The sequence below is a fragment of the Taudactylus pleione genome, unplaced genomic scaffold (assembly GCF_031769625.1).
Source record: "Taudactylus pleione unplaced genomic scaffold, aTauple2 ptg000273l, whole genome shotgun sequence".
Lineage (NCBI taxonomy): Eukaryota > Metazoa > Chordata > Amphibia > Anura > Myobatrachidae > Taudactylus > Taudactylus pleione.
The window spans coordinates 1017554-1033797 of record NW_028284675.1 but is presented as its reverse complement, the minus strand read 5'-3'; the positions used below and the strand labels follow the sequence as shown (position 1 = coordinate 1033797).

The window sequence follows — 16244 nt, the reverse complement described above, 5'->3', positions numbered from 1 at the left end:
GAGCACTATGGGAGTGCCGTCATGACGTCACTCCCATAATGCCGAGGAGCGAATGCCGGGTTATGGACGGCAGCAGTACTGGAGCGGGGATAAAGGTATGTGTTTTTTTTTCTTTGTGTGTGTTTGTGTGCGTGCGTGCGGGGGGGGGGAGAGCACCTACAGGGGGCTTAATACAGGGGGCTCACTACTGGGGGCACCTACAGGGGGCTCACTACTGGGGGCACCTACAGGGGGCTCACTACTGGGGGCAACTACAGGGGGCTCACTACTGGGGGCAACTAGGTGCAACTACAGGGGGCTCACTACTGGGGGCAACTACAAGGGGTTCACTACTGGGGACAACTACAGGGGCTCACTACAGGAGGCTCACTACTGGGGGCAACCACAGGGGGCTCACTACTGGGGCAACTAAAGGAGGCTCACTACTGGGGGCTCACTACTGGGGGCAACTACAAGGGGCAACTACTGGGTGCAACTACAGGGGGCTCACTACTGAGGGCAACTACAGGGGGCACTACTAAAATGGGCACAACTACAGGGGGCACTACTACAAGGGGTACTACTTGAAGGGGCACAACTACAAGGGGCACTGCATATGGGCACAACTACAGGGGGCACTACTTTAATGGGCACAATTACAGGGGGCCCTGCATAATGGGCACTACTACAGGGGGCATTGCATAAGGGGCACTATTACAGGGGGCATTGCATAAGGGACACTAGTATAGGGGGCATTGCATTTTGGGGCACAATTACAGGGGGCACTGTATAAGAGGCACTAACTTGATACACACAGTTTACAGGTTATAAACTATGTTCCCAATAATCTGGTTCTACACTGACAAAAAAACTATGCAACCTGTCTTGAGCTGAGGTGACAGACTGGCAGGAGCAGAGAGGGGGCTTGGTGAAGTAGATCTGTCAGGGTGGGATGTAATGGGCATTACTGTTTGGCATAATGTGTATTTGGCATTACTGTGTGCACAATGTGCTATTAGGGGCATTACTGTGTAGCATAATGTGTAAGGGGCATTACTGTGTGGCATAATGTGTTGTGTGTGGCATCATGTGTTGTATGTGGCATTACAGTGTGGCATAATGTGAAATAGGGGCATTACAGCATGGCATAAATTTGTTATAAGGGCTTTACAGTATGTCATTATGTGTTATATGTGGCATTACTGTGTGGCATGTGTAAGAGGCATTGCTGTGTGGCATAATGTGTTGTAAGGGGCATTCCGGTGTGGCATAATGTGTTGTAAGGGGCATTCCGGTGTGGCACACTGTGTTATAAGTGGCATTACTTAGTGTGTCATAATGTGTAAGGCACGTTGCTGTATCATGTAACCACACACCTTAAACGTCGTCTTTGGGTGTGTTTGATCTTTGGCCGGGGGGGGCACCTGAAACTTTTTTGGCATGGGGAGCAAAATTTATAGTTACGCCACTGGTTAGGCAGCAAAGAGATGTGTCTGTATAGTGGTGGAGGGGGGTACAATGTGCCTGTGCAGGGTGTGGAGAGATTTGTCTGTGTAGTGGTGAAGGGGGAACAGTGTGGTTGTGTAGGGGCGGAGGGGGGAGAGATGTCTGTGTGATGGTAGGGGGGAATTTGTCTGTGGTGTTGGGGTGGGGCGTATGTGTCTGTAGTGGTGGAAGGGGTATAGTGTGCCTCTGTGTGATGTGTGGGGAAGGGATGTTTATGTGTAGTAGTATTAGGGTGGATATAATGTGTCTGGGGAGAGGATAGAATAATGTGTGTATATGATGGGGGTGTATATAATGTGTGTATGGAGGATGTATAATCTGTGGGTGGAAGGGAGGTGTATAATTTGTGTATGGGGGTGTATAATCTTTGTGGAGAAAGGAGGTGTATATTGTGTGTATGGGTGGGAGGAGGAGGTGTGTATGGGTAGGGGAGGGGGAATATTAGGTGTGTATGGGTGGGGGGAGGATGTAAATAATGTGTGTATGGGTGGGGGGTGGGGGGAATAATGTGTGTATGGGGGAGGGGGGAATAATGTGTGTATGGGTAGGAGGAGGGGGGAATACTGTGTAGTCTGTGATAATATACATGTATTCTGAATGGTGTGCATCTACAGTATGTGATCACACTGCCCCCAGTCCTATGATCACAAGAGCAGCCACCATTCCCCCCCAGTTACACCTACCCCATGCTTGGTGCAGGAGGTACGCCTGAATTCGGCATGCACTGTACATATGACATACCTCTAAATCAGGTCATTAATGTGTAATACCAGGCCCTGTTGTGAATGATATCATTAGGTGATCTGACCTCTCTGGAGGTCAGATCACCTAATGTTTGACTGTGTACTGATGTTTGGGCCACACTGAAGTGTATTATAAACTGCCTAACTATAAAAAGTATTATGGAGCTAGTGCAGAGTGATTATTATTCCATGTGGCAATTATTACTTTTTTATAACAGGAAATGAGGTCTTTGGCGTGCAGCGCACAGTACACTAATCTTGAAGTTACACTGTCTCTACTCTCATACTCAAGTGACAATGTATATACTGCAGTGTATTAGATATCTTTGTGAAAAAAACAAGTGCAAGTTCACTTTAACAAACAGCCTGTTTGCAGCTCTGGATTGCAAGTGCTACTATGTCTGACAAACAAACACACATACAGTATCCTGTTTGCTGTTTGTAGTGCACTTGATTGCAGTTGGTGCTAGCTAGTGTGTCAGACAAACAAACACACATACATAGTGACAAAGTTGCCTGCAGTCACCCTTCCTACCTACTCCACCTCCCTCATACTTACCGACTTTCATGCCCCCTCCTCTGGGAGGGGGCAGCTAGGTTAGTAGAGAGGGGGCGTGGTAGCCTGAACAATGGGCGGTGCAGGAGGCATGGCAGCACAATTGCGTCATCGTGGCTCCGTCCCTTTCTGTACAGTGCAGAGAAAACAGTCATTGTATAGCGGGGGACGGGGCTACGATGGAGCAGTTCACAGAGAATCACATCATCGGCTCCCGCGGACCGGCCCACTTGTGCTCTGTAAGAGTGGAGCCGTGGGGAGGGGGGTTGAGGGAAGATGCTAGCGGATGGAGGAGCGCCGTGGGGGGGAGGAGTGGTTCAGGCGGTGTGGGAGACTTGATTACTTTTCTGGGTGGCCGGGAGCCACCCGATTTTCAGGAGTCTCCTGGAGAGTAGGCAAGTATGACCTACCTACTACAACTCTCTCTAATCTAATGGCATCTTTTGAAGAGCAACTACAGCCCATACCCCCTCCATTTACTCTCCTGTGTGAAATGGTGCATGATCAAAAGAGAGGGACTCTCATTTGCAATCTAAAGCATACGAGATCCAAGATTTCTGGGAAAATGACATTTTGCCTCAATTTGAGACCCAAACTTGGCAGAAAGACTGAAGCTGGGACTCGGTTCTACTCGGAAAAACCCAGAGTTTGGGTGTCTTTGGATTTCTGCAAAACCAAACCGCCCATCTCAACTTCTTACTAGTGAGCAGGAGCCCTTCAATTGAATTATTCTGCATGTGTAAGTAGATGTCTTTTATAAGGAATATATATTTTTTACCAATGTTTGAAGTTTCATCGATGTCTCCTCCTAGCATCTTATGCCCCCTTTCCACCAAAATCCCGGGTATGTCCCAGGATTTGGAATACGGATCCAAGCCGGGCCAGACCTGGGATTTACCCCATTCCTACTGTGGCGCCGACCCGGAAATATCTTGGGTCGGCGTGTTCACACTGCACATGGGTGCAGTGTCGGTGCTTGGAGATAATGTCATCAACAAGTTCCGGAAACTCCAGCTCTCTCCTGAACACCAAACCAGAGCGGATCGGTGACCATGTGACGGGAGGAGTTTACAGCCTCACCATATGAAGTGGGGATGGGGTAAAAACCAGAATGATCTGGACCATATGGGGAGGTTGTAATCTCTTCCTCACCGGTGACAGCTGTCACAGACAGCTTCCAAGTACTACCCAATCACCATGCTGTAAACGGTCCCGGGTTGGAAGACCCAGGTTGCCCATTTCCACCCTGCCTGACCAGGGTTTTGCCAACATAAAACCCTGTAAGAAATTGACCCAGGATTTTTTCCTAGAAACCGTTTCCACTGAGCCGCTACCCGGGTTGACACGGCAATCGCCTGGGCCAGTGGGAAAAGGATGTTAGTAAACAACCAAGGTAAAGCAACAGGAAGCAGGCCTCTGAAGTTGCATGTTCTTACATCAAAAAAACATTAATTACTTTTTTTTGCTTAAACACAGCGATTTTCTGGACACCAGTCTAACTAAAGTAACTTGTGAGTTTGGGAAATATTATGACACAATTAATACATTGTTTTCATAATTATCCTGATTATGCTCCTGTATATTTATATCAATGGTCCTCATACATTGCAATATACCAGTGTACATCCTTGTGACTCAAGCTTGTAAACCACTATAATTTACTTGTTTTTGTTTTGCCAATCTTGTATAGTGATTTATAGAGCAAAGAAGTACTAACATTTTTTATTTTTGAAAAAAAACAACTTTATTTACATTGCATATTTAGTTTTACAGATTGCATATATTTTCATGATAATGACATAGATACATTAACACAATTTTCCTACATATGTTAACACATATCTTAAAGCAAACATGATGCAGCTGCCACCTAAAGTAAGCTCCCTGATTTTTAACCCTGTTGCATTTTTCTTTTATTTTTAATTTACAGTTAAGAAAACTTTGCTTATTATATTTTATATAAATTCTCATGTTAGCTTAAACAGTATTTTATACAACTTTATTTACTGTCTAAAAATGCTATTTTCACTCATAACAATACAAATGCAGGAATATAAAATCATGCTATTGTGACACATGAAGGTGCATGTTCATGCATAGATTATATTTCTTTAGCATTCGCTTTGGATTATTTTTGAATAACACTGCTACATTACTGTAGAATCGGAATTGTAGATATTGCAAAGTAAATGGAGAAATGTCAGCATAGTACAATAGTAGAGGATGTGTAATTATATGTAAACTGATAAGGCTATTGTCCTCTGTGCCTATTGGCACCTGCATAACAATAGAAAGAGCTGGGACTGTTTGGCCACATGCTGGCATAACATGGAAAGAAATGCAGACGTAGCACCATGGTAAGCCATGATGGCCTACTGCAGGAGAGTAATGACTCTGCTGATGTATTGTGGGTAAATCTGATATCTAATGGCTTTTATAATATCCCCAACCATTTACCACTAACTATTCTAGTTGTCACTTGTACCTCCCATTGGAGGTGTAGCCTGGGGGCCAAGGTTCCTTGATATAGGCATCTGTAATTGACATCCAGGTTTGTCTAGCAAAATTGCTTTCAATCTGTTATTGGTGCAATTAAACCCACAAAATGTTTTTATATACCACGTGTTATGGGGTAGTTCCTCTCCCTGTTAATCACACAATAATAAAGTATATGTTGAGTTTCCTTATTAAATCAGTGGCAAGTGTTTAAGCCATTTTAAAAAAAAATTTTTAAATTCCATTTAAAAAAGTATTCACATGTCTGATATACTTGGATCATACTTGGCAAAATAAAGAAATAATTTCTAAAAGAGATTTGCTTTTCATTTTTCATGAAGTACTCTCCAGGTGGTATCCAAAAGAGGTGTGTTGCCAAGCAGATTACAATAGTGTACAGGTTGAAGATTTGGAAGTGCCGTTCCCTTCCCCGCCTCCTTGAGCAGCTGTGCACAGAAAACAGAGAATGCTAGTATTAGAGACACTTTTAGAACTAATTAGAAAGTTTTGTGTTGTATCAATTGAGCGACATTGCCTTGAAATCAAATGGCTATTTACAGAGCAGAAACAACTGGCTCTCGTAACAGGTCTGCTGACAGATCTCTGAGTTCTGTCGGAAGACCTTACATTTTTTTGTCCCTGTCCCATAATCCCTCATAGTTTATATAGAGGGCTAACATTAAAGCATAATGGAGCATAAAGAGTTTGAGGTCAATGTGCCAAAGCTTGAAATCTGTATTAGATTTTGTTGTAAAGTTTAATCTTTACTCAAAATCTGTGATACGTACAATTATATGGGGATTAACTCTGCATTAACAAAAATTTTTCCTATAATGGAAAAACCCCATTCCTTCATAGTATTAAATATGTTTTGCTTTCTAAAAGCACTGTAGCTTTGTAACCTTGAGATAGACCCTTCTCAATGTATCACATTACTGTGTAATGTGTTATATAGTACATTGTAGTAGAAAATGCCATGTCAGCCTGGGCAATTAGGGACGGCTAATTGAAAATAAATTGGTTGAATAACTAAAGTGACTTTGGCAAAAGAGGATTTAGGAAGATTATGGATTAAGGTTAATATAATTAAATATATTGTGCAGCACCAGGAAATTAAAGTTTAGTAGGTAAGAGACAATAATGATACAAGTGTTGCTAAATGAGCTAAATGCTAGGTAATTAGCAGGTACAGAACATTGCTATGATTAGTGTTAATGAAATCAATGTATACAAAACCAAAAACAACCCATTTATTTAAATAACTATAGCACTGCAAGCGTCTTATTTTTAGGGACTGCAATATATATTCATTATTTGCAATAAGTTTGTAGCCACATTTTACTGTATAGTAGACATGGCCATCGGTGGGGTGTCCGTTGATGGTTACCATCGATGGTCCACCAGTGATAACCATTGATGGCACACAAACATCTGTGGTGAACCATCAATGGTTTGCACCACATCGATGGCCACTGCTGCTGGGGGATGCCTGGCCAATCAAAAATGGGGGCGAGGCTAAACCCCGTCCTGTACAGAGAAAAAAAAAGTAAATATCGTCTCACAGTCATCCATCGATGGTAAAACTAGTTGACATCGGCCAGGAACCATCAATGTTTTGAAAACATTGATTGTCGATGGCCATCATACTATATAGCGTTCCCATCTGACAATTCCCCAGTACCACTAGAAATGTCTACATGTCTACATTTCACAACATTCAAATCAACCCATCCTGGCCCAGCTTTGCCAGGGCACTAATCCACTCATGGCACTTACCACATGTCTCTATCACTACTGGAATAAAATTTTTACATGAAAGAAGATATGTACGTAGTTGCTAAAAACATTTAGTAGAAGTAGTATCTATCGGTGTGAAGAAGATAGGTGACAACTTTAATAAATGACAATGACCATTTGAGCATTATTTAGTATAAAACTTATTAAGGCCAAAAATTTGATTATTCCTTTTATTGAATGACTGTGATGCCCTACAGAAACATGTATACACTATATACAGAATATTACGTTTCTGGTTCTATAGATGGGTTGGTTACGGGATGCCAGCGCTCAGGATCCCGACGGTCAAAATCCAGACCCCAGAATCCCGACAGTGTCAGGATATGGCACCTGTCAGAAGGTATCCTAACCCTTCTCCTCTCCCTACCCTAATCATAACTCCCCCTCCCCGGTGCCTAAACCTAACCTCCCCCTCCCCACACCATAAACCTAAGTCTCCCCTCTTAGTGCCTAAACCTGACCCTCCCCCTAGTTCCTAACCATAACCCTCCCCCTAACCCCACTACTTACCTTTGGGATTTTGGCAGTCGGGATGCCGGCACCAGGATTCTGACAGGTGCCAGGATTCCGGTACCGGTATTCTAAGCGCCGGCAATCCTTTTGCCGGGATTATAACCGCATCCCCTATAGACATGTTTATGAAATTACCATTATAGTATATACAGTTATTAACCTTTTTTTGCAGCGAGTTCCTCTTCCTTTTTCTTCTTTTCATCTTCAATCACCTTCATTTTTGCCTCATACTCATCAGCAAGAGCTTTCCATTCCTTCTTGTTATTCATCAAACCATCCAACATTGGCTGAATTTCCTCATGGAAGCGAGAAAACTCCTGAATAGCAACAAATCCATGTACATTATTGTGAAGAAGTCAATAATTCTCGCCAGTCCTACATGTCTAGATTGTTATTAGATATATAACAGTGGGATTTGCTGGGCCAGCTAATGGCATTACAAGAAACTCATGTAGGGCTAGATGTAATAAACCTTGAAGAGAGAAAAAGTGTAGAGAGATTAAGTACAAACCAATCAGAATGTAACTGTCACTTTAAAGGCTGTGTTTGAAAACTGGCAGTAAGGAGCTGATTGGTTGGTAATTTATCTTTAGCCACTTTATCACTCTCCAAGGCTTAGTACATCTCCCTCTGAACCAAGTGCATATTTTGCTCAATTGGTATCAACACTTCCATAGTACAGTGTCGTATTTTATAAAATAGTAGAACTTATACACGGTACTACATTATTGAAGCAGTAAAAACAATTAAAAGTCAATGGTTAATTAATTAATTACAGTTCCTCAATGTTGAGATTCATTTTCTCAAAATTAACTCTCATGGACTTGGTTCACTTTCACTTTGTACCCACCACATATATCTCAAGAATATTATATAAAAAGTCTACGCACAAACTTTTGTTTAAAAAATGAATAACCTACATTACAAATGATACCTTAAGAAGGTCTAAAAGTGTTCCTATTTTAATTAGCATTAATACATTTTCAGTTCTCAGATTAGTGTCCAAATACTGGTGACTTCATCTGTTACTTTAGTGTAATTTATCTAAAAAATGTTTGCAAGATAGTTCTTAAAACATCTGTAACCTAAAGATATATTAACACAACTTAATGATCAGTCTATATTCATAGTTAAGAGTTTAAAACAATTACAACTATAATATTGACCTTTAAAATATTACATATTTCCAGAACTTGTGCCTTTATGGAACTATGTAGCTTAGATGCTTATTTTGTTATCATCATAATCACCTATTATTATTATTATTATTATTATTATTATTATTATTATTATTATTAATAACAATAATAACAATAATAATCATCAGCATTTTATTATTTTATTTGTAAAATATTAAAATAATGGCATAAAAAGTAATTATTTAGTTAAGGCCTAAGGTTCATACGTTTTACAAGAAAAGTACAGTAGTAATTATAAGTTTGAAATATTTAAATTGTAACTTTATAATTACAAGATAAAGGGTTCACAGTTTAATGTACTTCTACAATATTAGATGTTATAAATCAAATACTATAATACAATTATAAAGTGCAATATTTTTATATGTTATGGTTTCTTTCAAAGAAAATACTTAATACTATACAAACAGATATAGTTACTTTCTATTTTACTTACTTTGTATACAAACGTGCACACAAAGTCAATAAAACCACACTGAAGCTTTGGCAATTCTGCAGATTTATTTCTGTCCATCATTGGCTGTTAATAAAATAAAATATATTATCAAAATGCAAATAAACATTCATTTGTGGGATAGTACTGTTATTATTACTCAACATCTACTGTAGCAGTGATTATCTGCTCACTAATACATGCAGGTCATTGCTATATGTAGAGGAATTGTCAGTAAATGGAAATAGTATAGCACTTCTATTATGTGTGTAATGCACCCATGGCATGGCACATTATGTAGTGTTAGAGTGGATGTCCCCATAATGCACCAGTCATTAATAGTAATGTACTAAGTACACTTATTAAAACATACCATCCTTGAAAACGTCACTTGCAAACTCTCATTTGGAGCACTACTGCTAACATGCCTTACTAAACATGCAGTACTAACATTATAATTTTTTGTTCTAAACTGAACAACATCTTCCCAACGTCATTTCCCTACACCGTACCACCATTACACTTTAATAGGGGAGTTCACTTTGGAATGTAAAGATAAGACATCCGTGTCCCGCTCTCCCATGTAACACGTCACCAATCAGCTACTGCATGTAGCAGCAAATAGCCCTTTCCCTCAATAGTTACCATTTTCCACCTCACTCTTGTGTTTCTGTTCCCGATCTCCCAGTACATGATCTGCTTAGTCTGAGCCACATGTTTTGCAACAGTGCATTAGTGCATATGGGCAGCAGGTGGTCTCCCTAGGTATGTACTGTATAATATATATATATATATATATATATATATATATATATATATTAAGGGCACATTTACATTTCTTTGTGTGAGAAACACCAAAAAATGTCAAGGTTGAAGGAGCTAAAGGATAATGTGACAGACCTAATTCACCTACTTCCATGAATCAGATCTGTCTCCTCAGCTCAACATACAGTAGATGCTGCACTGTTGCTGCCACATTCCACTTAGTGTATCAGTTTTGTGGTCTCCTGTGGGATAAGCTCTTGTTGAGGTAACCTGAAGGTTTCTGCCTGTAGCCCCCTGCAGTTATCTCTAGTAAGATAAATGAAAAATATGAAATAGGGACTACTGGCTACTGACAATATATTATGTGTGTTTGTGTGTATATGTGGTACAGATTAAGGATCCTATGACTAAGTTCTATAGTGAAACCAGCATCAGGAGACACGTGGTACACGCTTACAATGTGTTCTGATCTTTTACAAACTGTAACTCTCCAATATAATGTGGCTTTGATTATGAATGTGACCTACACAGGAGACCTTGAAAATATTATGTTTAAGTTTCAATTTAAAATTGATACAATGTTGTGAGACAAATATGAAACATTAAGCTACAGTTCTAACAATAAATTAAGCAGCAATTTAAATTTCTCTAGTCTCAAAGATAGTGACAATACTGCTGTGACGCCGAGGAAAGCTGGCTTAGATCAATACTTAGAATTAGCAGAATTATAACCAGTTTCCTATAAAACAGAAAGCTGGAATGATTGCTGCTAATTATTATAACCATATGTGACAATATTGATATATGTCCAGGCAGTGACAGCTCAGTTTGCAAGAGGAGGCTTTGCATCACTGTTTGATTCTCTAACCACAGTATAGAACTGCTAATAGGGTCATAGAACACAGTTGAGTAGATATATACTATATTGTACTGAATTTAAATTTTAAAAATAAACAATACTTTATGGGTAGAGTGACAAATCACTGATAATGGGTTGGGTACGGGATTTAATGGGTAGGGTACAGGATGCTGGTGCTCAGGAGCCCGGCGGTCAGAATCCCAACACCAGCATCCCTACCAGGTTAGAATGCCGACACCACCAGCTAAGTAAGCCTAACCTAACCTCTACCCCTAACCCTCCCTCCCCGATGCCTAAACCTAACCTCCCCCCTACTGCCTAAACCTAACCCAGCCTCCCCACAGCCTAAACATAACCTCCCCCCATAGCAGCCTAACCCTAATTCTACCCCTAGTGTCTAACCCTAATCCCATACCCTAACTCTCCCCCTAACTCCAGTACTTACCTTCAGGATTCCAGCGGTCGGATGCCAGCGCCTTATTCTGTAAAGTATCGGGATTCCAGCGTAGGCATTGTGACTGCTGGAATCCCAGCGGTCGGCATTCTGACCGCATCGTCAATTTAATATAACAGAGAGTTACAAATTAATTTTAATGTATTTTCATCACTTGTCTATGTTTTTGCACCTGATTTAAAAAGAAATATATTTTGTGGCCTGAACATTTTAAATAACTATAATAAAAATTACATTTTATATACATTATTCCTAGTGTGTGCTATAATAATGTTGTTGTACTGGGCCAAAGAATAGTTCAAGAGAGCGCCACATAGGAATACTTCTTTGTTTTGTTAGAGAAAATAGATTGTAAACTCCACTGGTGCACGGACAACATTTCTCTGTAAAGCGCTGCGGAATATGTATGTACTATATAAATAACTGGTAATAAATGGGGGTTTGCCGCATAGATTGTGGCTCTGACAATCATGGTCTTATTCCTGTGTTAGTAGTATTTGGTGAAATGTTGATCACTTTAGCTCCTCAGCTGCCCGGATCCTGATGGTGTATGGCTGAGTTTATGTAAGCATTGTCCTACTCACAATGGGCTGCTGCTGAAGGATTGTTCTCTCCAAGTCACCTTGCTCCCAGAATTCAGCTGCGACTAAAAGAGCAACCTAATAAAACAAAAGGAACAGTAAGAAGCAAACTCTATGCCTATATTATAATATAGTAAATGTTAATCTATATATCATACATGGAAAAGAAACATAAAAAATGTAGCTAACTAAATGTAGATATTACATGAACGTCTTTATAGGGCTTATTCGGAATTCCCCGCTGCTGCGATCGCTGTAGCATCTTTTGCTGTGGTTGCATCTGCAACTTTTTGCTAATGCTAGTATCAGCCCTTCTGCTGGTGTACAAGTGTGTGAACCTCGCACCAGCCCCATGCTAGGTACAGAGTCGCCGTCAGTGTATGGCTTCCAATGTGAGCGATTAAGTATCTGAGGTTGCAACAAGTTCTGTGTCACGCCTGCAACACTGCTATAACACTCTCATAAGCTAGACTACCTTTGTGCGTCTGAATAGCCAGCTATTCACCACCCAAGAGCACCTAGCACATTACCAATACATTACTGATAATGTACGTCTCACGTACACACTATGGGACGCATGCGCTATGCAACATTTTAGCGACTTAGGGCCGTATTCAATTTTAGGTGAAAAGTCAGTTTCCGCGGGTTTTTCGCCAATTACGTCATTTTCAACTGTTTGACATTTACTCCGTATTCAATTTGGAAGACTTTCCGCCTAGGCAGAAAGTCAATGCAATGTAATAGGTGAAAAAGTTTCACCTATGAATGGGAGGCGGAAAAAAGTGCAGAATTGGGGTTTTGGGGTGCAACGTTGCGGGAACCCCCATGCAGCCTTCAGACAGTCCCCCAAAGGTAATCTGTGTCAAATTAAATTAAAAAAAAATACTTAAGGACACCCAAAAAAATTACTTTGAAAAAGGGGGCAAAAAAAGAATGTTGGCGTACAAACTTAAAAACTAGCAAACTTGTCTCTGGGGGAGGCCCCAAGTGTTTTTTTGATTGCAGGTGCTTGCGACAGGTGGATTTTCTATTCTGCATTACGTATAGAAAAACGCTATTTAACAGCTATTGAGCCCGTTTAAAATCACCAAATACCTTCAGCAAGCCAAATCAGGGGGTACCATAGCTAACCCCCATGTCAGAGCATCTTTTTGGGGGTGTCAGGCTGATTAACCCAAAAATGACAGTACTTTCTGCCTCCTTCAGTTTCGCCGGGACCCGTTTTCGCGTACTTCCATACTGAATACGGGGTAAAGCAGGGACGGCCGCAATACTTTTCCGCCTGCAGAACAGGCGAAGTAGGCGGAAAGTCCGGGCCGCGAAAACGTATCGCGGCTCGGCTCAAATTGAATGCGGGCCTTAGACGCATGAGTAGTTGAAAAACATCGACCATTTGTACAAATATTTGCATTGCGTGCACTGAAAATCAGGCCCTATCTGTGCACTCATACAGTATACAGTACCCTGCATGGAGAGTGATACCAGCTAGTTCAGGTATTAACATTCTCTAACAATATCTTAGATGTCACTGACATCTTCATTCATGTGTTCATTTCCTGGAGGTAAGGTCCATTAAGTGGTGATACAGATTCCATTAATGTCACTGTGATATTGCCTATGCCCAGATGTGCGTAGATGTGTGGAGAAATATGTATTAGTGTGTGTATGATGTGGCCCAGTAGCTTGGTCTGGTGTGGTTTACAGGCCCTTGGGGGAACATGCCCTGAATACAAGATCTGACTACATATTGTACAATATATGCATTATTATTATTATCTTTTATTTATAAAGACCCACAAGGGTCCTGTAACATCATACAAAGAGGAGAGAATAGCACATGTACAAACTGATCCGGACAACTTGAAACTAACATACATAATTACAATATGCAAATGGCATAATTATGTAGAGAAAAACAAAGGTAGAGGGCCCTGCGAGAGCTTACATCCTAAAGGGTAAATGGATGGGCAGGAGGAAAAAAGGATCAGAGTGGGGAGAGCAGAGGCTGCAGAGTTAGGAGTAGGGGTGCACGACTAAAGGCTGGGAGGCAGGATGAAAGTCTAATTGACTGTGCAAGGGCATTCCAGGTGGTGAGAGCGGCCAAGGAGTGATCCTGAAGGCAAGAGGGGGAAGAGTGTCAGGGAGGAGGCGAGGCAGTGGTCATTGGTAGGGGGAGTGTGTGATTAAAGCCTGGAGATGTAGACAAGTGAAGAGTGATTTAGGGCTTTGTGGGTGAGTGAGAAAACTGTAAACTTGATTATGTATGGGAGGTGGGCGACACTGGAGAGACTGACAAAGGAGGCAGCAGAAGGTAGACTGATTAGTTATTGGCAGAGGACAGCAGTGTTAAGATTGGAGATGAGTGTGGAGGGAGTAAGGAAGGCTGGAGAGGAGAAGATTATAGTAATCAAGGTGGGAAGTGATGAGGGTTTCCATAAAACTAACATATATAAAACTCACACTACTTATAACATAAATACAAAGCAGAAAGCACAACATATTTGAAAGTAGTTAAAATAACATCCAACCTTGCTCTGGACTTCCCAGGGTTTGGTGATCGCAGACAAATCACAGGCTGTCATCATCATAGCCCTGCAGATCAACCATAACATCAATAAATCAACGTGTAACTTTCAGATTTATAGCATTGCCTTTACAGGCAGGAAAAAGTGCAACTTAGGGTGTATCCAATTAGCGGCAGGCTGCAAAAAACTGTTTGTTTTTTTTCGGATGAAATAATAGGATATTTTGGGCGAAAACACATAGGATCCATGATAAGGTCACAGGGGTGGCAGTCTGGATGCCATCGATCCAAATGCCGACCGTCGGCATCCCGACTGTCTAATCCCAGCAGGGGTCTAATGGCACGCATGGAAGATCCCGATGCCTGTCATTTTACCTACATTGGAGCCCGACACCCGGCATACCGATCAAAAGGTAAGCCGGGTGCCGGGCGCAGACAGCCGCGGGGGGGAGGGTTAGGTTTTGGGCTCCCGGGGGGACAGAGTTAGGCACCCCCCCAGGAGGGTTAGAGTTCGGCCAGGGGAAGGGGGGGTTAGGTTTCAGCACTTACAGGGTGGGTTAGGGTCCGGCGATATTCCATACCGATCCCGTTCTATATTTTTTCACCATTTCGGGGGTGAAAAAACTGCAGTTTTCGACGAGTTTTCCTCGGGACACATCAGGTCCAAAAAAAAAGCCTGATAAGTGCCGGCGTAGGATGGACTTCGGGGCTAATTGGATAGACCCGGGGGATCCATTAGCTAATTGGATACTGCCCTTAGCGTTTAAAACTCTGTATACTGTTCAATGATATGTCAGGAAAAGAATAGGGATACAAGAGATATTATTGTATTTAGCACCACAAGTGCGGACATGAATTAACAGTCCTATTACTTGCAGCACAGCTCCCATGAGACGGCCATAACCGGCAGCTCAGTCCAATGTGATGTGTCTCAGTATATGCTTAATGGCATCACAAGCTGCACATATAGAAGCCCTTCATTTACCATTTCATTTATGGTCTTTAACCTAGGGCCTGATTCAGGACGCAATGCGATATTTACACATTAACGTCCGACTGCGCATGCATCATGGTCGCACTGCGCGCACACTAAGATACCTTAGCGATGCCGCACACACTGAGGATTACTTTGCAAAGTGATTGACATTCAAGGGCCATTTGGGGACAGTTACAGGGAGTGGCTACAAAAACAAAAAAACACTGGCGTGTCCATACCGTCTTCGAGGCGTGTATCTGCCTACATCTGCAACCCTTATGCAGAAAATATGGCGCCAGTGTTTCAGTTCCCTCTGCCCTTCTGTGCGACAATCGGGTTACTCAGATGGTTGATTATCAATGGATCTGCAACCGTCGATGTGTATTTGTACGCACCTGCTTAGATCTGTGAAGCTGCTGTCACAATACACGTCCAGGCAGCTGCAGCAGATTTCTGCACAGTAGCTACGTACGAGATCGCAGCTGCAATATCATTACGTACACATCTGATCCAGGCCCCTGCTGCCACAATGCTTTTGCTACAATGTATGTCACGTATAGCACCTATAGCTGGAAAAATATACCTACATAATGATTTCTTTTCTTGTTGTTTCAAGTGAGAGGTATTCAACCCATTTCTGTTGATCATCATAAGTCTTGGACTGATCAACAATTTTCTGAAACATTGTTCTCTTCCTGTGTAGAGACATATTAATAACATTAATTAGTAATCATTTCATTCATTCTGCATTCATTTATATTAATTGCTATAATGGATTGAAACTAGGCAAATATGTTTAATTTACACCCAGACAAAATGTAATTCAGCACAAATACTGCATGCAATGGAGGGAATAATTCCCA

General features: G+C 41.5%; 1 protein-coding gene across 1 annotated transcript in view; it reads right to left on the bottom strand.

The window, feature by feature from the left end:
• Nucleotides 1-4549: 4549 nt before the first annotated feature.
• LOC148513719 (rod cGMP-specific 3',5'-cyclic phosphodiesterase subunit beta-like) overlaps nucleotides 4550-16244 on the bottom strand; it is a 70183-nt gene continuing 58488 nt past the window's right edge. Inside the window, exons 17-22 of the mRNA XM_088481463.1 lie at nucleotides 15969-16076; nucleotides 14410-14473; nucleotides 11885-11959; nucleotides 9226-9309; nucleotides 7751-7907; nucleotides 4550-5726 (exon numbers count right to left, since the gene is read on the bottom strand). Of these exons, the coding sequence (XP_088337589.1) occupies nucleotides 5665-5726; nucleotides 7751-7907; nucleotides 9226-9309; nucleotides 11885-11959; nucleotides 14410-14473; nucleotides 15969-16076 (550 nt within the window). The 3' untranslated portion in view covers nucleotides 4550-5664. The remainder of the gene's footprint in view (nucleotides 5727-7750; nucleotides 7908-9225; nucleotides 9310-11884; nucleotides 11960-14409; nucleotides 14474-15968; nucleotides 16077-16244) is intronic.